The sequence below is a fragment of the Ranitomeya imitator genome, chromosome 1 (assembly GCF_032444005.1).
Source record: "Ranitomeya imitator isolate aRanImi1 chromosome 1, aRanImi1.pri, whole genome shotgun sequence".
Taxonomy (NCBI): Eukaryota; Metazoa; Chordata; class Amphibia; order Anura; family Dendrobatidae; genus Ranitomeya; species Ranitomeya imitator.
The window spans coordinates 357,496,868-357,524,523 of NC_091282.1; the positions used below are offsets into that span (position 1 = coordinate 357,496,868).

General features: G+C 43.3%; 2 protein-coding genes across 3 annotated transcripts in view; one reads left to right on the forward strand and one right to left on the reverse strand.

The window, feature by feature from the left end:
- Positions 1-13,476: 13,476 nt before the first annotated feature.
- Positions 13,477-19,921, reverse strand: APEX1 (apurinic/apyrimidinic endodeoxyribonuclease 1). 2 transcript variants are annotated; one of them, XM_069760694.1, is made up of 5 exons: positions 19,540-19,921; positions 15,810-15,929; positions 15,563-15,732; positions 15,282-15,474; positions 13,477-14,332 (listed from the first exon to the last, which is right to left on the reverse strand). In XM_069760694.1, the coding sequence occupies exons 2-5, from the start codon at positions 15,871-15,873 to the stop codon at positions 13,818-13,820; spliced, it is 942 nt and encodes a 313-aa protein (XP_069616795.1). In that variant the 5' UTR covers positions 15,874-15,929; positions 19,540-19,921; the 3' UTR covers positions 13,477-13,817. The 2 variants fall into 2 exon arrangements, with proteins under 2 accessions (XP_069616795.1, XP_069616785.1); XM_069760684.1 differs by having other exon boundaries at positions 19,530-19,880.
- OSGEP (O-sialoglycoprotein endopeptidase) overlaps positions 19,302-27,656 on the forward strand; it is a 50,855-nt gene continuing 42,500 nt past the window's right edge. Inside the window, exons 1-2 of the mRNA XM_069760670.1 lie at positions 19,302-19,677; positions 22,020-22,143. Of these exons, the coding sequence (XP_069616771.1) occupies positions 19,420-19,677; positions 22,020-22,143 (382 nt within the window). The 5' untranslated portion in view covers positions 19,302-19,419. The remainder of the gene's footprint in view (positions 19,678-22,019; positions 22,144-27,656) is intronic.

Consider the following 27,656-nt stretch of genomic DNA (forward strand, 5'->3'; position numbering starts at 1 on the left):
CCTGCATTTTTTTTTAAACATCTCCCATGTAAATAGTCATTCTTTACCTGCAATAGTTGTAAGTTTATCTTGTCTCAAGTTCTTAAAGATAAATTGCAAAGTGCTTGCAAAAAACAAAGTAGCTTTGCAATTGACACCCTATTGCAGTTTTCAGAATGGCCAGTTGCCTATGCAAATAGCTCGATGCAAGTAGGTTTTATGCTTTATAGCCTGCTCACGGTACGTTGAAGCTGGCCATATTGCTGGATAAGTCCAGCCTCAGTGCCCCAGTGGGTCTCCCAATGCTGCAGAAGTTGAGCTACCTCTGCTCGCAGCCTGGGATAATGCACTGTTCACACCAAAGGCACGACCATTCCGCTGGTACAAACCGTCAATCTACAGGAACGCGCTTGACCATAGAACAAACCATTAAGACAACTGTTTTTTTCTGTGTTACCTGAACCTGTAAAATAGCCTGTAAATAAAAGTTGTCTTGTAATTATTTTGTAGAGATGTTTTATTCCATTTCAGCAATTATTGCAGCCTGGAATTTTTTTTGTCATAGGTGACAAAGCAGAAGAAGTCAGGTATTATTTCATATATAATTCAATTTCTTACTTATGATAGGTCTCCTCTAAATTTGGACACTACAAAAATGCATATTTTTGTTCTAAAGTATGCTGCTATACTCATAATCGATCAATATACATAGCCAAATGCGGAACCTGAACATTGGTTCCCAGCTCCTCGGGAACAACATTTAGCACCCTTATTTTAGACCCAGTATTTATTTATTTTTTACAAAAGTTGGGTGGTTACAAAGGTTCTCCCGGACACCTCCTGCTCAGATATATTAGGTGCTGTGGACGCTTCCTCCTCCTTGTCATCAAACAGTATCGACAACAGAAGCTCATCAGCTGTAACATGTGACGAGGTTTCTTCAGTTGGGACCTAGCTATCAGACAAGCTACCAGGCAGTACCGCTTTCCCCCACAAATCCCAAAATAGAAGAAAATCATGAATGACAATTACAGGGTATAACCAGGTCTTTGACCTCTCACACTTTATGGGACACGGAACCAGTTTGTATCGATGTCGACCTGGACCACAGGGAAGTCCAGTAGCCCTGTCACTTGGACACTGTTCAGTCAGCTGGAATTCCTGAAATTACTTGCCAGGATGAAGACCAGAGATGCAAGCAGGGTAGGCGAAGTAGGGGCAACGTCAGCCCATGCTGCAGTCCATCGGCTCAGACGTCAAGGGACAATTGGCCAATATACGATCTGGGGCACGACAGCTTTTTCCTATTGCTTCATTTTGATCACTGTGATTAGGGTTACGGTTGTGGTGGTTACAGCTGTGTTGGGGTTAGGGTTGGGATTAGGGTCAAGGATAGGGCTGTGTTAAGTTTGGAGTTAGAATTGAGGTTTTTTCACTGCTTAGGTACATCAGAGGGTCTCCAAACGCGACAGGGAACTAGGCATTGATTCCAGCCAATTTTGCGTTCAAAAAGTCAAAGGGTATGTTTCCACCGTCATGATTACATCCGGATTAGCTGCGGATTGAACGCTGCGTACAGCCACAGTGTTCAATAGGCAGCGTCCAGATGTTACAGCATGGTGGAGGGGATTTTGTGAAATCCCATCTTCGCTATGGGTGCGAACACACATCCGGCGGCCCTGCATTTCCGGACATGCGGCGCGTGTTTTTAGAACGCAGCATGTCTGTTTACCTTGCAGTGACGCTCTGTCTCCACAAGGTAAATAACACAGTCCTATGCATAGGGTGTGGCGATTTCGGATGTGTTCAATTAACACATCCGGAATCACCGCACGAACAGAAGGGGGCGGCTCTTTGGGCGGAACTGGGTTTCCGCTCCATCCAAAGCGCCATCAATACGGCCCGTGGACACATACCCAAACGGTGCTCCCTCCCTTCTGAGCCCTGCCATGCGCCCAAACAGTGGCTTTCCCCCACATGCGGGGTATCAGTGTACTCCGGAGAAATTGCACAACAAACTTTGTGGTCCATTTTCTCTTGCTACCCTTTTGAAAATAAAAAAAAGTTTGAGTCTAAAAAAACTTTTTGGGTGAAAAAAGTAAAATGTTCATTTTTTTCTTTCCACATTCCTTTAGTTCTTGTGAAGCACTTGAAGGGTTAATAAACTTCTTGAATGTGATTTTGAGCACCTTGAGGGGTGCAGTTTTTAGACGCAAGTCATACTGAAGAAATTATCACCAACATGAAGAACAATATGTCACGAAAAACAATCTGTGTTTATTGTAACTTTATTCCATACGTGCCAACACCACTGAACACAGGTCATCAAACATACGTAAACTTTCTTATTCAAAGACGTTTGGAAAAAAAATACCATCACCCTTAAAAACAGTAAGTGTAACCCTCAGCCGTGGGTCCTCCAACCAAGAAAAATACATGGTAGGTATATAACTCAACTATTGACAGATACAATTAACCCCTTGGTGACAGAGCCAATTTTGTCCTTAATGACAAGACAATTTTTACAATTCTGACCTCCCTTTATGAGGTTATAGCTCTGGAACGCTTCAACATAGTAACATAGTAAGGCCGAAAAAAGACATTTGTCCATCCAGTTCAGCCTATATTCCATCATAATAAATCCCCAGATCTACGTCCTTCTACAGAACCTAATAATTGTATGATACAATATTGTTCTGCTCCAGGAAGACATCCAGGCCTCTCTTGAACCCCTCGACTGAGTTCGCCATCACCACCTCCTCAGGCAAGCAATTCCAGATTCTCACTGCCCTAACAGTAAAGAATCCTCTTCTATGTTGGTGGAAAAACCTTCTCTCCTCCAGACGCAAAGAATGCCCCCTTGTGCCCGTCACCTTCCTTGGTATAAACAGATCCTCAGCGAGATATTTGTATTGTCCCCTTATATACTTATACATGGTTATTAGATCGCCCCTCAGTCGTCTTTTTTCTAGACTAAATAATCCTAATTTCGCTAATCTATCTGGGTATTGTAGTTCTCCCATCCCCTTTATTAATTTTGTTGCCCTCCTTTGTACTCTCTCTAGTTCCATTATATCCTTCATGAGCACCGGTGCCCAAAACTGGACACAGTACTCCATGTGCGGTCTAACTAGGGATTTGTACAGAGGCAGTATAATGCTCTCATCATGTGTATCGACCTCTTTTAATGCACCCCATGATCCTGTTTGCCTTGGCAGCTGCTGCCTGGCACTGGCTGCTCCAGGTAAGTTTATCATTAACTAGGATCCCCAAGTCCTTCTCCCTGTCAGATTTACCCAGTGGTTTCCCATTCAGTGTGTAATGGTGATATTGATTCCTTCTTCCCATGTGTATAACCTTACATTTATCATTGTTAAACCTCATCTGCCACCTTTCAGCCCAAGTTTCCAACTTATCCAGATCCATCTGTAGCAGAATACTATCTTCTCTTGTATTAACTGCTTTACATAGTTTTGTATCATCTGCAAATATCGATATTTTACTGTGTAAACCTTCTACCAGATCATTAATGAATATGTTGAAGAGAACAGGTCCCAATACTGACCCCTGCGGTACCCCACTGGTCACAGCGACCCAGTTAGAGACTATACCATTTATAACCACCCTCTGCTTTCTATCACTAAGCCAGTTACTAACCCATTTACACACATTTTCCCCCAGTCCAAGCATTCTCATTTTGTGTACCAACCTCTTGTGCGGCACGGTATCAAACGCTTTGGAAAAATCGAGATATACCACGTCCAATGACTCACCGTGGTCCAGCCTATAGCTTACCTCTTCATAAAAACTGATTAGATTGGTTTGACAGGAGCGATTTCTCATAAACCCATGCTGATATGGAGTTAAACAGTTATTCTCATTGAGATAATCCAGAATAACATCCCTCAGAAACCCTTCAAATATTTTACCAACAATAGAGGTTAGACTTACTGGCCTAGAATTTCCAGGTTCACTTTTAGAGCCTTTTTGAATATTGGCACCACATTTGCTATGCGCCAGTCCTGCGGAACAGATCCTGTCGCTATAGAGTCCCTAAAAATAAGAAAAAATGGTTTATCTATTACATTACTTAGTTCTCTTAGTACTCGTGGGTGTATGCCATCCGGACCCGGAGATTTATCTATTTTGATCTTATTTAGCCGGTTTCGCACCTCTTCTTGGGTTAGATTGGTGACCATTAATATAGGGTTTTCATTGTTTCTTGGGATTTCACCTAGCATTTCATTTTCCACCGTGAATACCGTGGAGAAGAAGGTGTTTAATATGTTAGCTTTTTCCTCGTCATCCACAACCATTCTTTCCTCACTATTTTTTAAGGGGCCTACATTTTCAGTTTTTATTCTTTTACTATTGATATAGTTGAAGAACAGTTTGGGATTAGTTTTACTCTCCTTAGCAATGTGCTTCTCTGTTTCCTTTTTGGCAGCTTTAGTTTTTTAGATAAAGTATTTTTCTCCCTATAGTTTTTTAGAGCTTCAATGGTGCCATCTTGCTTTAGTAGTGCAAATGCTTTCTTTTTACTGTTAATTGCCTGTCTTACTTCTTTGTTTAGCCACATTGGGTTTTTCCTATTTCTAGTCCTTTTATTCCCACAAGGTATAAACCGCTTACACTGCCTATTTAGGATGTTCTTAAACATTTCCCATTTATTATCTGTATTCTTATTTCTGAGGATATTGTCCCAGTCTACCAGATTAAGGGCATCTCTAAGCTGGTCAAACTTTGCCTTCCTAAAGTTCAGTGTTTTTGTGACTCCCTGACAAGTGCCCCTAGTGAAAGACAGGTGAAACTGTACAATATTGTGGTCGCTATTTCCTAGATGCCCAACCACCTGCAGATTTGTTATTCTGTCAGGTCTATTAGATAGTATTAGGTCTAAAAGTGCTGCTCCTCTGGTTGGATTCTGCACCAATTGTGAAAGATAATTTTTCTTGGTTATTAGCAGAAACCTGTTGCCTTTATGGTTTCCACAGGTTTCACTTTCCCAGTTAATATCCGGGTAGTTAAAGTCCCCCATAACCAGGACCTCATTATGGGTTGCAGCTTCATCTATCTGCTTTAGAAGTAGACTTTCCATGGTTTCTGTTATATTTGGGGGTTTGTAACAGACCCCAATGAGAATTTTGTTACCATTTTTCCCTCCATGAATTTCGACCCATATGGACTCGACATCCTCATTTCCTTCGCTAATATCCTCCCTTAAAGTGGACTTTAGACAAGACTTTACATAGAGACAAACCCCTCCTCCTCTCCGATTTTTACGATCCTTTCTAAACAGACTGTAACCCTGTAAGTTAACTGCCCAGTCATAGCTTTCATCTAACCATGTCTCGGTTATTCCCACTATGTCAAAGTTACCTGTAGATATTTCTGCTTCTAGTTCTTCCATCTTGTTTGTCAGGCTTCTGGCGTTTGCGAGCATGCAGTTTAGAGGATTTTGTTTTGTTCCAATCTCCTCGCTGTGGATTGCTTTAGAAATGTTCTTACCTCCCATCTGAGTATGTTTTCCTGGGTCTTCTTTGTTCAAGTCTAATGTTTTTCTTCCCGTCCCCTCTTCTTCTAGTTTAACGCCCTCCTGATGAGTGTAGCGAGTCTTCTGGCGAATGTGTGTTTCCCAGGTTTGTTGAGGTGTAGTCCATCTCTGGCGAGGAGTCCATCGTACCAGTAATTCACACCGTGGTCCAGGAATCCGAATCCTTGTTGTCTGCACCATCGTCTTAGCCAGTTGTTTGCATCAAGGATCCTGTTCCATCTCCTGGTGCCATGCCCGTCTACTGGAAGGATAGAAGAAAAAACTACCTGTGCATCCAGTTCCTTTACTTTCTTCCCCAACTCTTCAAAGTCTTTGCAGATTGTCGGTAGGTCTTTCCTTGCCGTGTCATTGGTGCCAACATGTATCAGAAGAAATGGGTGGACGTCCTTGGAGCTGAAGAGCTTTGGTATCCTATCGGTCACATCCTTGATCATCGCACCTGGAAGGCAGCATACTTCTCTTGCAGTTATGTCCGGTCTGCAGATGGCTGCTTCTGTGCCTCTCAGTAGTGAGTCTCCCACCACCACCACTCTTCGTTGCTTCTTGCATCGCATCCCAATGATTCTAAGACTCTTTTTTCGCAACATATTGTACTTCATGTTTGTGGTAAAATTTCTTCAATGTGACTTGCGTTTTCGTAAATGAACGGAAATTTGGCAAAATTTAGCAATTTTCAAACATTTCATTTTTGTGCCCTTAAATAAGAGAGTCATATCGCACAAAATAGTTAAATCTACAAAACCATTTTTTTTCGGGACCACCTCACATTTCTCAAGTCCTCAAGGTGCTCAAAACCACATTCAAGAAGTTTATTAACTATTTAGGTGCTTCACGAGAACTAAAGCAATGTGGAAGGAAAAAAAATTAACATTTTACTTTTTTCACAAAAAAAAAAAAAAAATTCAGTGCAACCCCCCCAATTCTAACTCCAACCCTAACACAGCCCTACCCCTGACCCCAACTCTAACCTCAACCCTAGCTCTAACCCCAACCCCAACTGCAAAGAATGGAAAAAAAATACAACTTTTTATTTCATTATTCATACCTAACTAAGGGGGTAATAAAGGGGGGTTTAATTTACTATTTTTTTTATTTTAATCACTGTGATCGGGTCTATCACAGTGATCAAAATGAACCAATAGGATAAATCTCCTATTGTTACCGGGCGACAGCTGGCAGATCTCAGCAGGCTTACTGCGCATCGACTGGGGACGGTAAAAAAACAGAATCATGTTTCCAATGCAAATAATAATAAGGCCACTTAACCCTCCGTCACATACAATATTCGGACTAACGAGTTCACATACAATGTGCCTGTCAGGCGCCTGCTGGAAAAATACCTATAATATCTAATGTTTGCAATTTCAGTGCTCTAAAAGTGAGCAGTGACCTTCATGGGGATGTAATAAAAGAGACTACACATAATCAGTTGCAAAAAAAAACATTTACTTAACATAAAACTAATAACTATGAAATACAAACTTTTCAAAACTCCCGCCAAATAGTCCCCAGTTCGACTCTCTCCAAAAAATGTACAAAGAAAATTTTTGAACACAAACTTAATTTTAAGGTACCTTAAGTACTATTAAAAACATATTCAATCAGAAGTAGATGCTGAGGTTTCCCCAGAAAAGTCACACTTGCAGAGCAAATAGCAAGAATTACACACCATTTTTGCATGTGTCAGGCAAATTGCTTTATGACATTTGAGACATTCATAGTTTGAAAGCCTTCTGGTTCCGCTTTCCGTTTGGCAGGTGGTGCATCTCCTTCTTTTGTGAGGTGGTGCAGATGGTGACTTTTCACCATCATCTTCTGGGCGGAACCTTTTGAGCTGAATTTGAAGGCGAGAGGGGATACCGATTGTTTTCACGCTTCTCCTGCGTATCTCTCCAAGTACTAGTTCATGGGCCAATTTTTTCAGATACAATCGTCTACGGAGTGGTTCAAGCTTGTTTTCAAGATAAATTACTTGTGAATTTATACCACCCAAATTCAACATAGCAAAAAATATGACCATTGGCCAGCGTTTGATGTTTCTGCTGACCTTGAAAGTGGAGCACATCTGATCTGCTGTATCCACAACCCCTTTGGTGGCATTGTAAAATGTAATTATCTCCGGTTTTTTTCTGCCCCAGTCCCAGGATCGATGGCAGCATCATCATGAAGTGTTGATAGAAGAAGTACGATTTTTTTGGCATGTGGTACATAGGAAACTAAAGCCTTTCAATTATGGAATGCAAACATACTGCTGTACTGTTGTCTCTCTTTCACACTTACAAACTGTGGCGGCAATTCCCTTTTGTTTTTTCTTACAGTTCCCACATATGACAGCTTCTGAATTTTCAGATAATCAATCAGATCACAACTTGTAAACCAATTGTCAGCTGTAATATTGCGACCCGATCCAAATAAGGGTTCAGCCAGTCTTTTTACAACATCAATGGGTTTGTTGCTCACACAGTAAGGACCTTCTGGTTGTTTTCCTGCATAAACTTCCAGGTTGTAAGTGTAGGTCTTACTGGCATCAACAAGGGCATAAATTTTTATTCCATATTTGTTTGGCTTTGATGGAATATATTGACGAAAGGCACATCTACCACGAAAACCACGGAGCATTTCGTCAATAGTGAGATTCTCTCCAGGGTAATAACTTTGTTTACAGTTTACAACAAATCTTTGAAATATATCACGAATTGGAGCAAGTCGGTCATGTGTTTTGCGTTCGGTTCGGGTAGTTCTGTCGTCAAACCGAAGGCAACGAATTAGAATCTTGAATCTGTTTATGGACATAACAAGGCTAAATTTTTCAACTCCATCCCCATCTTTACCCCAAAGTTCCTCCAAACTTTGTCTATTTGCCCTATAAGCTCCTGCAAGGTACAGTAATCCAAAAAAAGCACGCAGTTCTATTTCATCTGTGGGCTTGCAGATGTACTTGTCCTTTATAATGTCTATATATTGGTTGGTATATGTGACAATAGAGTCCAGAATGTCATCTGTAAATATACTGTTCCAGCATTCAACTGCAGTTTTTGCATTACGTGCAGTTCCTATTACTGCAGGAAGGTGAATAATAATGTTTAAAGGTTCCCTACGTTTTTTCTGGAATGGCTTCTTGTTCCATTTAGTATTTTTATCTTTTCCAATATAATATGATCCAACTTCTTCATCCTCACCACTGTCACCATCTTGCTCTGTTTCAGAATCCAGGACACATTCTTCCACCTCATCATGAGAATCAATCTCACTTTCCTCTCCTAAATCCTCATTCAGTGTGAGGTCTCTATCATCTAACAGCATGTTTGTTACTTCCTCAACATCAAGTTGTTTGGATAAATTGTACATTTTCCTCTCCATTTCAGCAGATAATCTGAAGCAAGAGAAGGAATATGTTAGGGAACTACTGTATATGCCTGAGCAGCACACTTTCTTTTATAAAATCTCCCTTATTTCTATGAAATATCCTCACATTTTGTGCTATACATTCATAAAACAAGCTAAATAAACTATTGTGATGAATAAAAACATAAAATACCAACCTTACTGAATGTGACGTATTCACATACAATGAGCCTGAGAGATCTGTGCAGCTATATCCTCTCCCCTGAAGCTCTGAAATCCAACTGTGATATCAGGTTTCACAGACCTTCAAGAGACAGGAGACTACCTGGAGGGAGGGGGTTTCCTCACAATCTGGTGAGGAAGGAGAAATGAAAGTAAAAGAGAAGCGCCTGTCAGATCAGTTGTATGTGACGGAGGGTTAAATGCTGCCATTAAAAAGCGTATCGGCGGTCGGTAAGGGGTTAAAGGGATTCTGTCAGCTCAGAATGACTGTTCAAACCAAGTACATGCGCTCCATGCTTCACGGCTTGGCCAATCTATATATATAATTGTCTAAGGGTTTTCCCGTCTGTCTGTCTGTCTGTCCTGGAAATCCCGCGTCTCTGATTGGTCTAGGCCGCCCGGCCTCGACCAATCAGCGACGGGCACAGCGACGATGATGTCATAAAGGACGTAGACATCCCGCGTCTCTGATTGGTCGAGGCCGACCGGCCTCGACCAATCAGCAACGGGCACAGCGACGGTGATGTCATAAAGGACGTAGAAATCCCACGTTTCTGATTCAGCGACGGGCACAGTATCGACGTAGATGTCATAATGGTTGCCATGGCGACGATGATGTCATAAAGGTTGTCTCGACCAATCAGCGACGGGCACAGTCTGCCGCGAATTCTGGAATCATCATTGTCCATATACTACGGGGACATGCATATTCTAGAATACCCGATGCGTTAGAACCAGGCCACAATCTAGTCTATATATATAATTGTCTAAGGGTTTTTCCGTCTGTCTGTCTTTCTGTCCTGGAAATCCCGCGTCTGATTGGTCGAGGCCGCCAGGCCTCGACCAATCAGCAACGGGCACAGCGACGATGATGTCATAATGGTTGCCATGGCGACGATGATGTCATAACGGTTGCCTCGACCAATCAGCGACGGGCACAGTCTGCCGCGAATTCTGGAATCATCATTGTCCATATACTACGGGGACATGCATATTCTAGAATACCCGATGCGTTAGAACCGGGCCACAATCTAGTTATTTATATACACCTCCCCACCTTCTTGGTTTCCCTCTCTCTCCATCTTTCTCTAGCCAAAGCTAACAAAGAAGAGGGTGGTGGTTGAGACAGAGGGATAACAAGCAGGTGGGAAGGTGTTTTTAAATGACTGGCTCTGCCATGAAGCACCAAGCGGCGGGAACAGTTTGAACAGTCATTCTGTTCAGACAGAGTCCCTTTCAGTGGGAGGGAGCGGAGCTTTGGAACCCAAGAATGGCCACTGACCAATGTGCAGAGATTTGCTATTCAGCCCTGCATATATCGACACAACGAAAACTGCAAAAAGCTCAGGTAGGAGGTTCTGGATGCCCAATAATCTGATATTTATAACCTATCCAATGAATGGTTCAATCTGTCAATTATTTTGTTAATTGTAATTTATATTTGTCTTTTGTATGTACACTCATTTTCACATGTACAGCACCATGTATTTAATGGTGCTCTAAGAATAATCAATTTATAAGTTGTGGACCACCCCTTAAAGGTCCAAAATAGTATGGATATTAAGGGTTAAATAAAAATCCTCCTGGAAACTTAGAAATCCTTGAACAAAACAAGGTTCACTACTGGGTTTGTTAGGTGCTCAGCCAGTAAAAAAAAAAACTGCTATACAATTACAGTAAGTATTGTATGTCTACCACTCACGCCTTTGAAACTAAACAATAACAGAAATGTAAAAAACAAGAATTATTAAATTCTTTTGCACTTTTTGGGAACACGGCCTGGTAGAGCACTGGTGATTATTTCTTGGTAATTTCTCTATTCAGAAAAGGATCATATAAATTAGATGTCACATAATTACAGCTCCCAAAATGTAACTCATTAAGTTAAAGGATAACTTATTAAGTTAAAGGATAACTTTATTTTTTAAACCCGCAAAAAACCCGCAAAATGAACATGCTGCGTTTTTTACCGCGATGCGTTTTTTTCGCGGAAAAAAACGCATCATGTGCACAAAACATGTGGAATTCATTCTAAATGATGGGATGCTTATTGTATGCGTTTTTTTTTGCTGTTTAGGCTATGTGCACACGTTGCAGATTATTTGCGGTTTTCTAGCGTTTTTGCGCTATAAAAACGCTATAAAACCGCAAATAATCTGCATAAATTAAGCATCCTATCATTTTTAATGAAATCCGCAATTTCTGTGCACATGATGTGCGTTTTTCCGCTTGAAAACCGCATTGCGGATAAATAATGAACCTGCTCATTAATTTTGCGGTTTTTTTTGCGGTTTGCCCACTGTCTAATGCACTGGGAAATGTCCGGAAAAAAACCGCGCAAAAAACGCGTCAAAACCGCGCAAAAAAACGCATGCGGAAATCTGCCAGAAATGTCCGGATTTTCTCAGGAATTTTCTGCATGAATTCCTGAACGTGTGCACATAGCCTTATAGCGTTTTTATCGGGAAAAAACGCAAAAAAAACCGCTAAAAAAAAAACGCAACGTGTGCACACAGCCTTACTGAGTTTGCACCCAAAGATTTGCACAATTTGCAACTTTGGGTGTGCCAAGTTCATTAATACACCATTTTTATTGCCTGTGCTAAAAAAGAAAAAATGACAAGAACAGGAGATATGGCAGGAAGTATTTCATATTTATGTATTCATTTCTATATAAAAGTCACAAAAAGGTGGATCATCATAACAGGTCAAAGTGGGTTTTAAAGAGAAGCTTTCAATCAGAAAAAAGCAGATTGTCTAAGCCAGGTCTTTGTGTTAAACGTGTTTGAAAACAAATTGGCAATTGTATCTTCTTTCGATATCACAATCTGTTTTAAAATATTAAATGGAAATTCTACCATTTTCACCCTAGCCACTGGGGCTTTTTTAGTCTCCTAAAGGGAACTTGCCATATAAAACCACACTACTAACCTGTAGATATGGGGATAATCTGTAGGTCAATAGCATTCTGACACCATGAGGTGCCATTCACTGAGAGCCCCACTGCCGGGAGGAAATTAACTTTATTCTTCCCACCAACAGCATTCAGAATCCATTCATTGGGAGGTGGCACCGGCACAGCGTCAGTCACAGTTCAGTGTATAGAGAGCGGTGGCTGTAACGACGCCCCCAGAACTAACTGACAGAGGGCTCAGCATTAGGGCTGGCTGTCAGTCAGTGTCATGGGCGCAGTTACAGCCACCGTCCTCAAACAGAACTAGGTTCTGCAAATTATCAAAGCAAAGGGCCAATCGCACCCTAATCCAGTTGGACAATTAACAAAACAAAAAGAAAAAACACTTGAACCCGTTTCAAGTAGCTTAAGGGGATTTCTCAAAAACACCTTCATGAATCGAGGCCATTGTCAAGTAGTCTAAGCCATTATACAAAGCCACATAGACACTGACATATTTCAGAGATTTTTTATTCTATGATAAGCACCAAACATTCTCAACCAAGTACTTAATTAAAAAAAAAAATAATCATCTATATAGCGAAACAGTAAACTGTTACTGAACTATAAAAATTCCCCAAATGAACAAATATCAAAACTAAAAATATGAGAATGCCCAAAATGTGTTTTCAGAAAAAAGTACTAAAATATTAAATTTTCCTATTTTTTGTAATCTTTTCTTGGTCACCAATATCCCACTGTATAGGAATGCTAGCAGCATGTGTACCATGTGTGTTACAGAGTGAAAGTATGTTCCCACAGTCAATATAGCTGCGTACATGAGCAGCATCCAGATGTTACAGGATAGTGAATGGGATTTCAAGAAATCCCAAGCCCACTATGCGTAAACTGGCACCCACGGCTTCCCTGCAGAGAGGAACATACAGCGTGTCTTTCCAGACTGCAGCATGTCAATTTGTCTTGCGGAGTCGCAAGTCTCCGCAAGATAAATTTCACCCGTGCAATGTATTGGGCGCAGTCATTCTGCACGGTTCAATGAACACATGCAGTATCACCTGCGTTCAAAAGCCGGCAGCGTTTTGGATGCAGCGGACACTTGCTGCGTCCAAAGCGCTGCCGATTACAGACCGTGGGGACGTAGCCTAAGGCTTTATTCACACATTAATATTTATCAGTATTTGTAATCCAGAACCAGGATTCCAAAACCAGGAGTGTTTCCTTAACACAGAACAGGTGTCAGTCTTTCTATTATAGTTTTTCTCTGTAAAGTTCCACTCCTGGTTTTGGCAAATACTGACGCAATACTGATCAAACACGGACGTGTGACCAAGCCCTAACATCTTCGTCACAAATGAAGAAAAAGCCGGAATGGCCCTTGCAAAGTTATGTTTTCTCATAGTACATAGAAGTAAACAGTTTGATTGACCCAAGATGATCTATCTCTTAAAAAGATTTAAAGAAATAGAAAAACAAATCTTTTATTTTTTCATAGTCAAACACTACATGGAAAAAGCCAATTAAAAGAAAAGCACCACCAAGCTTACCCTAATTTCATGACCAATATTCATCATTAACCTCTACGTGACCATGAGTAAGTCAATATCGCTTTAGATGGCCATTTTTTGGTACATCTATATACAGGCCAGTATAATGGTACGTTCTGAAATCACAGAATATCAATGCGTTTAATTATATTTTCATGGTCAAGTAGAGAGTTGTGTTGCAGTTTACCAAGTGCTATGCTCATATCATATGTCAAGGTAAACTACCATACAGTATGTCTAGGGTCACCACAAGTAGCCTTTACATGGCCATATACAGGGTTATTGGGCAGTGGTCACTTCCCATGGCTTTGCTCCTGATCTTGCTGTCACACAAGGTTGGAAGCAATGCTTTTGACAGGACAAAGTAATCCAGTCTCCAGCCAACATTCTTGCCCCGAGCATTCATCATGTAAGTCCAAAAGGTGTACGCATACTGCTTGTCGGGGTACAGCTGTCGAAAGCTGTCTATGAAGCCTTCATCCAGCAGTGCTCCGAATCCCTCTCTCTCCTGGGGAGTGAATCCAGGGGTTTTCTTGTTGGTTTTGGGGTTCTTTAAGTCAATCTCCTGATGTGCAACATTTAAGTCACCACACAAGATGAGTGGCTTTTTGCTGTCTAATCCCTTTAAATATGCACGGAAGTCTACATCCCAGCGCTGGCGGTAATCTAAGCGTACAAGCCCGCGGCTGGAGTTGGGAACATAAGCAGCAACCAAATAGAAGGAGTCAAACTCAGCAGTGATCACGCGACCCTCCTTATCATGCTCCTCAATCCCTGGGAAGAAAAAAATTAGATAAATAAGGTTAGAAACCTGAAAATGAATGTGACAAACTGCCAATACTTTACTTTTGTCTAACCAGTTGTGCAACTTTTTAGTGCAAAAAGTAGCAATTTATTTTTGTGGCTAAAATGATAAAATTGCTCTAGAATGGAACTGAAGTACATATGCACAAACATTTTGCAACTTTTTAAAAAGTTGTAATTGATGAATCAACACGAAAACATCTAAGAAATTCCATAACCAGCTCACAATGACAAACATAAAAAACAGGGGAGGGAGATAAAGGTGAACACATAAAATAAACTTTAAAAAAGAAGCAAACGGCGAGGGAAAAAAGTAGACATGGGAAGCACAAATGCAATAATGACTAGAACACGAAAAATAAAAAAATTTTATTCAGTAGCTTTGTTCAGGATTTGGTAAGTATTCAGTGGGTGAAAAATACAGAAGTGGTGCACATGTTTCTATTATACTTTTCCACTCCTGGTTTGGGTTTATAAATACTGATGTACAATACTGACCAAATCCTGATCGTGTGAAAGTAGCTTTAGTCTGGATCTCAAAACACTCACCAACCACTGTAGACGTGCTCAGTTTATTCTCGGGTAACAGCAGTAACAATATACAGCTCGAGGATCAGCTCAACACTTTTGACCCGTCTTTTCACTAATTGGTGGGGTCAAAATTACTGAACACTGGCTATCAGATATGACAAGCCTTTCTTTAAAAGTTTTTTACACTACATAAATAAATTTCCCTATGTTTTAAAGATTCGTTTATAGTTGGGATTTTCAAAGTAAACTACTCCCCAGTGACTTGAGAGCGTCAACAGGGTTTAAATATTCAGACTTTGCCCACATTTCCAAATGTGCAAGCCGTGATCCAATATATCAGACAACTGCATAGAGGAAGTCTAGCCGAAAATTGCCTCAATATACTTACCAATGCCATACGAGACATCCAGAGGCTTCTCTTTGCAAAGCATTGCCACTCCGCTGTAACCCTCCTTTTCATCAGAACAGGCCCAATACTTATGGGGGTACTCCGGCATTTCCTTAATGTCTGCAGGGAGAGCCTTCTCTGCACACTTTGTCTCCTGAAGACAGAGGATGTCAGGATCCTCTTCTCGTACCCACTGTACAGAGTATAAAACAATGCATTATACAAAATACACAGCTGGTAATAGTACAGCAACCACAGGAAAAATTACGTAATGAACCTACCGTTAAACCGGCTTTTTTGACCCATGCTCTAATACCATCAACATTCCAGGAGCTGATCTTCAGTGTGGACTTCTTGCCATCTTCAGTGGTCAGTTTGTCAGGGGCATCCTCATACTGGATCACTGGTTCGGCTTCCTTACCTCCCTTCTTTCCTTTCTTGTTTTCAGGTTCTGATAAATGTACAGACAAATGATGAACTCTACAGGCTACAAATCGATGGAGTATTTCCATACACCACTTCACCTACCCTCATCTTGGACAGCAGACTCCGTCTCACACTTGATGTCATCCTTCTTTCCTCTTTTAGGCATTCTGATTAACAACAAGTTCAGACGTGGATACAGCAAGGATCGGAGCGTCTTTGCACCTGTCCAAAAGTAAATAATGCTGTATGTCAAGGATGACACTGGTGGAGGAGTCACGCATATCCCAAAGCTGCCACCAGTTTGTCACGGGACGCAAATCTGCTGCCTCCAATCGTCAAGTCAATTACGCATTGGACTGACGAGTGATGGATGAGGCCGCTTCCTCTACTAGGCCGGTTACTGGGGAACTACACCTATTCCAGCTCGTGTGAAAAATAGTGTGTGTACCCCACCCAAGTATGGTCACCACTAACTCCACAATAAGTACTAGCAGTTACCACCAATCGTTTATACAGGCCGATTGGACACCCATTACAGGTAGCATATGGCTTCAGGGGTGCGGTTTACAGGGCATGAAGAACAAAGCTGTAAAACATGTATGCTTAATCCGGAAAGGTAGTGTTTATTACACATTATAAAACGATGTTACAAAATGGAAACAAAACAATACAGCATATGCAATTGCATAAAATAAAAAGGAATAACGAAAGAAGTAGTAAACCTGATGGTGCAGGAAAGGATCTTATCTTTATGGAGGGGAGTGTTCCGAATAGGAAAATGGAACACTCTCACAGAGGACTGTGTCTTCCAGAAAAATGAACAATGAGACAACCACAAACTCTGTTTTTTTTTTTATTAGATCAAGGTTATGCCCACATACATCCACTTAATGAGCTCATACAGGGGCTGGTCGTGACATGTGCTAGGTCTTTTAGAAGTTTACAAGATCCCCAACTCTCAGGATATTTTCTTCCCTGGAGGTCTCAAGAGATGAAACATGGCATGGATAGCATCATCCACTGGTCCGACAATACGTTGGAGGGGTTAGAATGGTCTTACAATGATGTGAGTGAATGTGTTTGTCCCTTTGCTATGAGACCGAAAATATATCTCCCATAAATATCAGATTGATATTTCACTGACCACTGGCTCCAAAAAGTCTGGGGACCAGTGCTTTGACAGAGGAAGCTATTGCGTTGGAAGTGTACTTCTCCACCTCTGAGAATCCCAGTCTTGGTGGCTGGTTCTCAGAACAGATAGCTGCTGCAATTACCTGTTCACAGCAGGAGGTCCCTACTTCGCTGGAGGTCGAAATGTAAGCGTTTTCTCACTTCCCCAGTTATAATTAATCCCATATGCTCAATGTGAGGGTGATATGCCCTCTCTCTGGTGATGTCTTTATGGATTTTAATGTTCCTCTATGACATATATAACTAGTGTGTGAAACATAAAATACCAAGTCAATGCAAAAATGTAATCAAGCTATAATGCTAGGTTTGCATCATGTATCACACCCCTTGTATGTCAGGAAAGCTTATGCCATACACACTCATGTCCAAAGGGCTACTTTGCATGACAGAGGACAAAAAAGTGGCTCATGTCTGGCTGGTACAGAATACTGTACTCACAAATGACAGATAATGGAGCAGCGTGTATCCTGTACTTTTTCGTCCCATAGAATACAGTAAAAGTACATATTCGAAAAAAAAGATTTTTTTTGTTTTTACATGGAGGTTTACGAGAGATTGATGCCACTGTTAAATAGTCCAAGATGCCTAACATATATGTCAGGAGCTTTTCCTGGTGTGTACGCCAAACACGTGGTGTGAACACAGCCAAAGCAGTTCTCCCAGTATCGGGAGTGCAGTAGAGACATCCCAATAAGAAGATCAGGCTGCCTGCATCATCCAGAGTCTGCACTGTGGCAGATACCCAAGGATTAGGGTGTTTTCACGTTGCGTTTAAGACAACCGTTCAGCGGCCCCGTCGAGATTTATGTCCGAAACCCCAATAAAATGGGTTCCAGACGCATGCGTAGACGAGGCCATAGCTTATAATGGTGACGACTGAACAAACGTGCTCTCTTCCATGTATCATTTTCGGATGTGTATGCCTATTGGAGACACACTCAGATACAGTTTACTACGTCTGGGGGGCCGCCTCCTGTAAGCATACAGTCCCAAAAATTATGCATGTCATAGAGCACGTTTGCACAGTTGGCACCATTATTCTATGGCCCCAGGCGGCGCATATGTCTGGATCCTGTTTCGAGGGGGGGTTCCAACGCAAGCCCCGACGTGGCCACATAAAGCAATGTGAAGGCACCCTAAGGCTATGTGCACACGTATTCTGGTTCACTGTGGATTTTTCCGCAGCAGATTTGATAAATCCGCAGTGCAAAACCGCTGCGGATTTATCGCGGTTTTTCTGCGGATTTCACTGCGATTTTACAACTGTGGTTTTCCATAGGGGCAGCTGCGGAATCCGCAGAAAGTGACATGCTGCGGAATGTAAACCGCTGCGTTTCCGCACGTTTTTTCCTGCAGCATGTGCACAGCGTTTTTTGTTTCCCATAGGTTTACATTAAACTGTAAACTCATGGGAAACTGCTGCGGATCCGCAGCGTTTTCCGCACAGTGTGCACATACCCTCATAATACATCTGCCCACAACCTTCTTCCTCCATACTGAGGGATCCTGAGCTCTATAAAGTATAATCTGGAGATTGCAGAAAGAAAATAGGGGCATTTACTGTTTCTACCTGATTGGCTGCAGCGGTCATTTGCCTGTCCCCACCAGAAGTGGAGGCTCAGAGACGGTCAAAGGACCCTGGCAGTGCTACGGAAGGCAGAGGGGGTATATGTAATGCTCTATGTTTCAGATGGTGCTCGGTCCACTTATAGAAAAATATAAAGGGGGTAAACAACCTCATTAAGGGGCTGCTCACAGCCAGTTTCTATAGCATGCTTGACGGAGACTGTCAGTGAATTCATGCAGCCGAAACCACGGGTGATGTGACCCAGCTGGCGGCGTGATCGGGATGTTTTACTCCCTGGCCAGGTTCTCCCAAAATAACATTGGACTAGTCAGATCTACCCCCATAGTCCCCAGACGCCACCATACTGGCTGCAATCACACAGCGAGGCTCGGATCTGCACGACCAGCGTGGATATAGTCACAGGTTCCCTTTAAATGACCTAGTGTGCAGATTGCAAAATCCACCCTGTGTGTGGAATCATCATTGTCACTAGTGATGAGCGAGTATACTCGTGTTTCCTGAGCATGCTCGGGTGGTCTCCCCGAGTATTTTCGGCGTGCTCGGATTTAGTTTCTGCATGATTTGCGGCTGCTGGACAGCTTGAACACACGCAGGGATTGCCTGTTTGTTAGGGAATCCTCACATGTATTCAGGTTGTCTAGCAGCCGCAAATCATGCAGATGCGGAGACAGAAACTAAATCTCCGGGCACGCCAAAAATACTCGGAGACCACCCGAGCGTGCTCAGGAAACACGAGTAACGAGCACACTCGCTCATCACCAATTGTCGCTCCGGTAATGGAGGGAAATTCTACACACAATCCTAATGTAACGTGCGTGGAAACTCTGCGGATAAACCCCACACCAATGCACACAACTGAAGGGTCCATCACAGCAAGCAGGGGTCTGCAAAACTGGGGGATTCAGATTGGAAAAATGGCCAAGAAATTGCTAAATGAAAACCCCCCGAGATCCCCGTAAGATAACGATACACACGGTGTCCGCCATTGCCCCGTCACTATGGATGACAGATGTAGGAGAATGGCCGCCACGCCCGGTACATACGTGCACACACCGAACACGGGGACGATCCACACAAAGACAGGAGAAGCTCCACACGAGGCTGCCCGGAAACACGTCGTGGGAAGAAGCGGCACACAACAGAAGCACGTGGTGCTGCCGGCGGCGGGAAGGGCGGAGCTCCCGAGTGCAGGTACCGTACACGTGTGGTGATCGGACCCCACTACCGCGGTGTCCGTGGTTATTAATGGCGGCTATCTATTCCTGTGGCTTCGCCAGCGGGCATACGGTGCAGAATGTACTGTGTGCCCATGGGAATGGGGTGCCTGCACTGATGGCGCTCAGGCCTGCGCTACTGCCACACGGTGCCGAAGTGGCGGGCACCTATACAAGGCTACTGGGTGCAGGGGTCCCCTTGGCCCATATGAGAAGCCCCCTGCTGGCCACTCTTGGCTACTACACCAAGAAGTTCTGACAATTCCTGTCAGAGGTTTTCCACTACTGGACTTTCCTTTCTGAATCTCCATAAAGTGCATAATAAAAAGTAAATTACACCCCTCTCCTAAACAGGCATACTAAAGGCTGCAGCCAGTCAATTATCACTGATTGGCTGCAGCGTTATGTGACCTCTGAAGGGTATACCGCACCGTCGTTGGAGCTCCACTGGTGCAGGGGTAATTATAAGGGTTTTTTTTATTACTGCACTTTGTGGCAGTATGGAAGGAATTGTCCTGTAGTGGAGAACCCTGTATACGTATTTATAAAGTAGGACATCTGACCAAACTCGCCCATGCAAGAGTATGGAGCAAGGAGGGAAACAGTCTAGTCTGAATGTGGCCGGCGGATCGCATACCGGCGGACCGCCCTCTCAGCACAGTGCACGTCCCCTGAGGATTCACAGCCCTGCAGGCTTGTAGCCTAAGGCAGGACAACCCCTTTAATGAAGTGTCCGAAATATGAAGAAGAGATCGGAGTTGAGAATCTGGCCTACACGGGGGTGATCTATTGAAGATGTATCGGCGTACCTAAGGATCTGAAGCAACCACAAGCAGAGAAAACGTCTACGTCAATTTTAGGCTATGTTCACACTGAGGTTTTTGAGGATTTTTTTTCAAACCGAAAAGTTTCAGGAAACTCTACGGAGGTTTTGGAGTTTTTTTTTTTTTTTTCCTGAAGAAGTTTTGGAAGAGTTTTCTTGCAGCTTTAATTGGGCAGAGTCAAGAGTTTTTGAAGCAATTTTTCAGGTCTCTTTAAAAGTAGACCTGCTTCAAACGACTACGTGCACATAGCCTAAGGTCACGATCACACGGTCAGTATTTTACCTCAGTATTTGTAGCCAAAACCAGGAGAGGAACAATCGGAGGAAAAGTATCATAGAAACACGTCACCACTCCTGGTTTTGGCTTATAAATACTGAGGTTACGAGGTAAAATACTGACCAAATATTGAATGTGTGAACGTGGCCTTAGAGCATGCTGCAGACTCGGTCACTGACGGGCACTTTATAAGCTCTGTGATCCAGCCCAGGGGCTCATTCTGTCACCCACCACAGATCATATCCATTCTCCATTAGCGTCTAGCATATGACGGACATCATAGGAGACAGTGATTTTTACTACGTACTTGTTTATAATACAAGTAATTGCAGGTTTAAGCCTATGTGCACACGTTGCGGATTATCCTTAGGAATTTCTGGTGCGGATTCTGTCTCTCCTGGCAGAAAAGGCAGCTGCGGGTTTTTTGTGCGGATCTGCAGCGTTTTTTGTGCGTTTTTGCTGCGTTTTTTTTTTGCGGATTTGCTGCGTTTTTTACCCCTGCGGATTTCTATAATGGAATGGGTACAAAAACGCTGCAGATTCTCAAAAAAGAAGTGACATGCTACTTCTTTTAAACCGCAGCGTTTCCGCAGCGTGTGCACATCTTTTTTTTCTCATTGATTTCCATTGTACTGTAAATCAATTGCGGATCTGCAGCGTTTCTGCACCCCAAAAAACGCTGCGGTTCCGCAGAGAATCCACAACGTGTGCACATAGCCTAAGTGACTAACAAATAAGTTGAAAAAAAGGTCAAATCATGCATTTTCCCCAGTTAAAAATGACACTTTTTTTTTTTTTTTAATATTTGGTACTGCTGTGTCGGTAAAAATCCTATCTATGAAAATATAAAATTAATTAAAATGATTGGTAAACGCTTTCCAGAGAAAAGAAAATCAAAACTGTAGAATTGCAGTTTTTCTGTAGCCCCAAACACTGCAAAAAATGTAATAAGAGGCAATCAAAACATCGTATTTACCCCAAAATGGTGTAAATGTAAAATTCCAGCTCGTCACGCAAAAATAAGCCCTCACGCAGCGCCATAGATGGAAAAATAATGACTTGTCAGCTTCAGAAAATGTTGAATCAATTTTTTTTTTACTTACAAAGTTGCTAAATGTTTTTAAGCGTACACACTTAACATTATCCACTTCTGAGGCGCGGAATAGGCTGCGGGGGTTAGCAACACCCAGGTATACTAAATCTGGTATTTTTGTTACAGACTCTCACTATGACTATTGTCCTGGGGTTTGAAGGAAGTGCCAACAAGATTGGGGTTGGAATTGTTCAGGATGGGAATGTTCTCAGCAACCCGAGAAGAACCTATATTACCCCTCCAGGACAAGGTAAGAGGATCCAGAAAGGGTGACCTAGAAGGTTCCGTATTTTTTTGGACTATAAGATGCATCGGACCATAAGACGCACCCCACATTTGCAGAAGGAAAATAGGGGAAAAAAAATAATGTGTCAAATGGGGGTCTGTCTTTCAGTCCGAATTCAGCTTACTGGTGGGGGGTGATTGGCAGCGCTGGTGGAGCGTGGTCAAGTAATATGACTCCCAGACAGGTGCGGCAGGTTCGGCGGTGCTCTGTGGTGTGGGGGCTGGGTCAGCCTTTTGTGAAAGCCTGGAGGCCCCCGTACATCCATTGCTGCGATGCGGTGGCCTCTGGGAAATCCCATCCCAGGCTAGTTCGGCTTTGTTCTGTGGTGCAGGGGGGCTCCATCTGCATTTTGTGAAAGCCCGTAGGCCCCCGCACATCCATTGCTGCAATGCGGTGGCTTCCGGGAAAATGGCCGCCAGTCTTGGCACCGAAATCTCGTCTCCCGATATCTTGGGATGAGATCTCGTTACTGAGATCTCAATCTGAGCATGCGCCACCCTGGCAGCCATTTTCCAGGCTGCCACCGCATCGCAGCAATGGATGTGCGGCGGCCTCCGGGCTTTCACAAAATGTCGGCAGAGCCCCCTCCTCGCACCACAGAACACCGCCGAACCTGCTATACCAGCCTGGGAACGGAGCATGATCATCGCCCTGTAGCGTCGGACTGGGACCGCCGCAGAATCGCCCGACTCCTGCTTCTTCCACACTACTTGTAAGTATATTCCGACTACAAGACGCACCCCCATATTCCCCCAAAAAGTTTTTGGGAAAAAAGTGCGTCCTATAGACCGAATAATACGGTATATTCATACATGGGAGAAATTCCTGTGACTGAAAATCACTTCCACACAATGAGGTTGTTTGCGGGATGTGCATGGAGTAAAAATGGTGCAAAAATGTCTGCAATTATTCTCTGCATCCGGAGAATTCTCTCTACAGCTGGCCATAGTCACATCCGTAAAATAATACGCGGAGCCAGAAAAGACAATGGCTCACGATTACCCACTATATGTATTTTTCTGATTATGAGGTGTACCTTCTGTCCTGAGGTACCAGGGTCTGACGTTACTGGATTTCCCCTCACCATTTCCTTCGTGATCAGGCAGGCACTGATGAAGCCTTGGGTTGCATGTAAGCCATTCTATGGGTATTAATCCTGTCTCATCCCTAAATCACCGGGGTAGTTGGTTCTGACATATTATCCATTTCTTGTATCATCTGAGTAGTTAACAGTAGCTGTTTTTTCTTCTCACATTTCTGTTGTCTTCTTAGGACGGCGTCACACTACCGTGTTTTACGGACGTAAGAGGGGTGCTGAAAATACGGATTGCATATGGTACAATGCTTCTCTATGCCCCAGCTCCTATCAGCCGTATTTTACTGATCCGTATTATACGGTCTTCTACGGCCGTAGAAAATCGCAGCATGCTGCGTTTGTCACCGTATTGCGCAAAAGATATGCCAATGAAAGTCTATGGGGGCCAGAAAAATACGGATTACACACGGACTAGCAGTGTGACTTGCGAGAAATACGCAGCGGTGTTAGAGAGAAAAGCCGGTAATTCAGCACGGTGTACAGTAAAATCACACTGACAGCTTACAATAGAATAGGTAGAATAAATGTGTACACATAGAATAGGTATATATATATATATATATATATATATATTAGTCAGTGAGACACATATATGTATATATATATTAATATTTCATACAGCGCTAGATAGCTTTAACCCCTTTCTGCCAGCTGACGGAACAGTACGTCAGCTGGCAGATCCCCTGCTTTGAGGTGGGCTCCGGCGGTGAGCCCACCTCAAAGCCGCGACATGTCAGCTGTTTTGTACAGCTGACATGTGCGCGCAATGAGCGCGAGCGGAATCGCGATCCGCCCGCGCTCATTAACTAGTTAAATGCTGCCGTCAAGCGCTGACAGCGGCATTTAACTAGCGCTCCCGGCCGCGCGGCCGGAAGTGCTCGCACTGCTGACCCCCGTCACATGATCGGGGGTCAGCAGTGCATCGCCATAACAACCAGAGGTCTCCTTGAGACCTCTATGGTTGTTGATGGCCGATTGCTTTGAGCGCCACCCTGTGGTCGGCGTTCAAAGCAACCCTGCATTTCTGCTACATAGAGGTGATCTGTACTTCACCTCTATGTAGCAGAGCCGATCGAGTTATGCATGCTTCTAGCCTCCCATGGAGGCTATTGAAGCGTGCTAAAATTAAAAAAAAAAAGTGATTAAAAATATAAAAAAAATTAAAAATATATAAAAGTTCAAATCACCCCCCTTTCGCCCCAATCAAAATAAAACAATTAAAAAAAAATCAAACATACACATATTTGGTATCGCCGCGTTCAGAATCGCCCGATCTATCAATAAAAACAAAGGATTAACCTGACCGCTAAATGACGTAGCGAGAAAAAAAATCAAAACGCCAAAATTACGTTTTTTTTGGTCGCCGCAACATTGCATTAAAATGCAATAACGGGCGATCAAAAGAACGTATCTACACCAAAATGGTATCATTAAAAACGCCAGCTCGGCACGCAAAAAATAAGCCCTCACCTGACCCCAGATCACGAAAATTGGAGACGCTACGGGTATCGGAAAATCGCGCAATTTTTTTTTTTTTTTTAGCAAAATTTGGAAATTTTTTTCACCACTTAGATAAAAAATAACCTAGACATGTTTGGTGTCTATGAACTCATAATGACCTGGAGAATCATAATGGCAGGTTAGTTTTAGCATTTAGTGAACCTAGCAAAAAAGCCAAACAAAAAACAAGTGTGAGATTGCACTTTTTTTGCAATTTCATCACACTTGGAATTTTTTTCCCGTTTTCTGTTACATGGCATGGTAAAATCAATGGTATCGTTCAAAAGTACATCTCGTCCCGCAAAAAATAAGCCCTCACATGGCCATATTGACGGAAAAATAAAAAAGTTATGGCTCTGGGAAGGAGGGGAGCAAAAAACGAAAATGAAAAAGCGGAAAAAGCTCCGGGGGTGAAGGGGTTAAAGCCGGTAATTCAATTGCCGGCTTTTGCGATCTCCTTCCTAAACCCGACATGATATGAGACATGCGTTACATACAGTAAACCATCTCATATTCCCATTTTTTTCACATATTCCACACTACTAATGTTAGTAGTGTGTATGTGCAAAATTTGGGCGCTCTAGCTATTAAATTTAAGGGTTAAATGGTGGAAAAAAATTGGCGTGGGCTCCCGTGCAATTTTCTCCGCCAGAGTAGTAAAGCCAGTGACTGAGGGCAGATATTAATAGCCTGGAGAGGGTCCACGGTTTTTGGCCCCCCCTGGCTAAAAACATCTGCCCCCAGCCACCCCAGAAAAGGCACATCTAGAAGATGCGCCTATTCTGGCACTTGGCCACTCTCTTCCCACTCCCGTGTAGCGGTGGGATATGGGGTAATGAAGGGTTAATGTCACCTTGCTATTGTAAGGTGACATTAAGCCAGATTAATAATGGAGAAGCGTCAATTCTGACACCTATCCATTATTAATCCAATAGCATGAAATAGTTGATAAAAACACACACATTATTCAAAATTATTTTAATGAAATGAACACACAGTTTGTTTGAATATTTTATTGTTCTCTCAATCCACCTCAAGACCCTCGCTCTGTAACAAGGGAAACATAATAAACCAACAATATACATACCTTCCGATGATCTGTAACGTCCCACGATGTAAATCCATCTGAAGGGGTTAAAACATTTTACAGCCAGGAGCTCTGCTAATGCAGCTGTGCTCGTGGCTGTAAAACCCCGGGGAATGAAGGTAATGTAGGTCAATGACCTGTAGTTACCTTCATTCGCAGTGATGCGCCCTCTGCTGGTTGTCCTCATATGAACTCGAGCCTGGGAACTTGTCTGATTTTTTTTTTCCCATGCTCGAAGGACATCCAGCAGGGGGCGCATCACCGCGAATGAAGGTAACTACAGGTCATTGACCTACATTACCTTCATTCCCCGGGGTTTTACAGCCACGAGCACAGCTGCATTATAGCAGAGCTTCTGGCTGTAAAATATTTTAACCCCTTCAGATGGATTTACGTCGTGGGACATTACAGATCATCGGAAGGTATGTACCGTATTTTCCGCTTTGTAAGACGCACTTTATTTCCCCCAAATTTGGGGGGGAAATGGGGGTGCGTCTTACAAAGCGGATATACCGCTTACCGTTACAGGCTGGGATGAGGGGGTGTCCGTTGCCGCCCTCCACCGCTATCGCCCGCCACCACTGCCGCGGTTGTCCGCTGCTGCCCGCTGCTGTCCCGGGAGATCCTGGAAACTCCGGTGCTGCGGGGGGCTCTGGTGACATTTTGTGAAAGGCCAGAGCCCCCAGCAGTTCGTCCTTGCGTTCCTGTATGACTGACTTCGGGAAAATGGCCGCCGGAATCTCGAGAGATGAGATCTCAGCGCTGAGATCTCATCTCTCGAGATTCTGGCAGCCATTTTCCCGGAGTTAGTTCCAGTATGACTGACTCTGGGAAAATGGCCGCCGGAATCTCAGGAGATGAGATTTCAGCGCTGAGATCTCATCTCTCGAGATTCTGGCGGCCATTTTCCCGGAGTCAGTCATACAGGAACGCATGGACGAACTGCCGGGGGGCTCTGGTCTTTCACAAAATGTCGCCAGAGCCCCCCGCAGCCCTGGAGACAGCCTTGCAGCCCCGGAGACAGCCCTGCAGCACAGGAGCCCCCTGCAGACCCCCTCATCCCAGCCTGCAGCACAGGAGCCCCCTGCAGACCCCCTCATCCCAGCCTGCAGCAATGCTCCAATCCTGCCTCCAGCACCGACCCTGGGACCCTGATCCGCTGCAGCCACAACCCCTGGTGAGAAATAAGACGCATGGATTATAAGACGCCCCACAAATTTATTAAAAAAAAGTTTTTTTCCTATTTTTCTCCTCAAAATTTGGGGTGCGTCTTATAATCCGGAGCGTCTTACAAAGCGAAAAATACGGTATATTGTTGGTTTATTATGTTTCCTTTGTTACAGAGCGAGGGTCTTCATGTGGATTGAGAGAACAATAAAATATTCAAACAAACTGTGTGTTCATTTCATTAAAATAATTTTTAATAATGTGTGTGTGTTTTTATTAACCATTTCATGCTATTGGATTAATAATGGATAGGTGTCATAATTGACGCCTCTCCATTATTAATCTGGCTTAATGTCACCTTACAATAGCAAGGTGACATTAACCCTTCATTACCCCATATCCCACCGCTACATGGGAATGGGAAGAGAGTGGCCAAGTGCCAGAATAGGGGCATCTTCCAGATGTGCCTTTTCTGGGGTGGCTGGGGGCAGATGTTTTTAGCCAGGGGGGGGGGAGGCAATAACCGTGGACCCTCTCTAGGCTATTAATATCTGCCCTCAGTAACTGGCTTTACTACTCTGGCGTAGAAAATTGTGCGGGAGCCCACGCCAATTTTTTCCGCCATTT

What these genes read in the sequence shown, in the direction of transcription:
- APEX1 (XM_069760694.1), bottom strand. Translation starts at nt 15,873, where the DNA reads ATGCCTAAAAGAGGAAAGAAGGATGACATCAAGTGTGAGACGGAGTCT. An exon ending in TCAAAAAAGCCGGTTTAACG is followed by an intron (nt 15,475 to 15,562) that starts GTAGGTTCATTA and finishes TACTCTGTACAG; the next exon opens with TGGGTACGAGAAGAGGATCC. An exon ending in GGATGTCTCGTATGGCATTG is followed by an intron (nt 14,333 to 15,281) that starts GTAAGTATATTG and finishes TTTTCTTCCCAG; the next exon opens with GGATTGAGGAGCATGATAAG.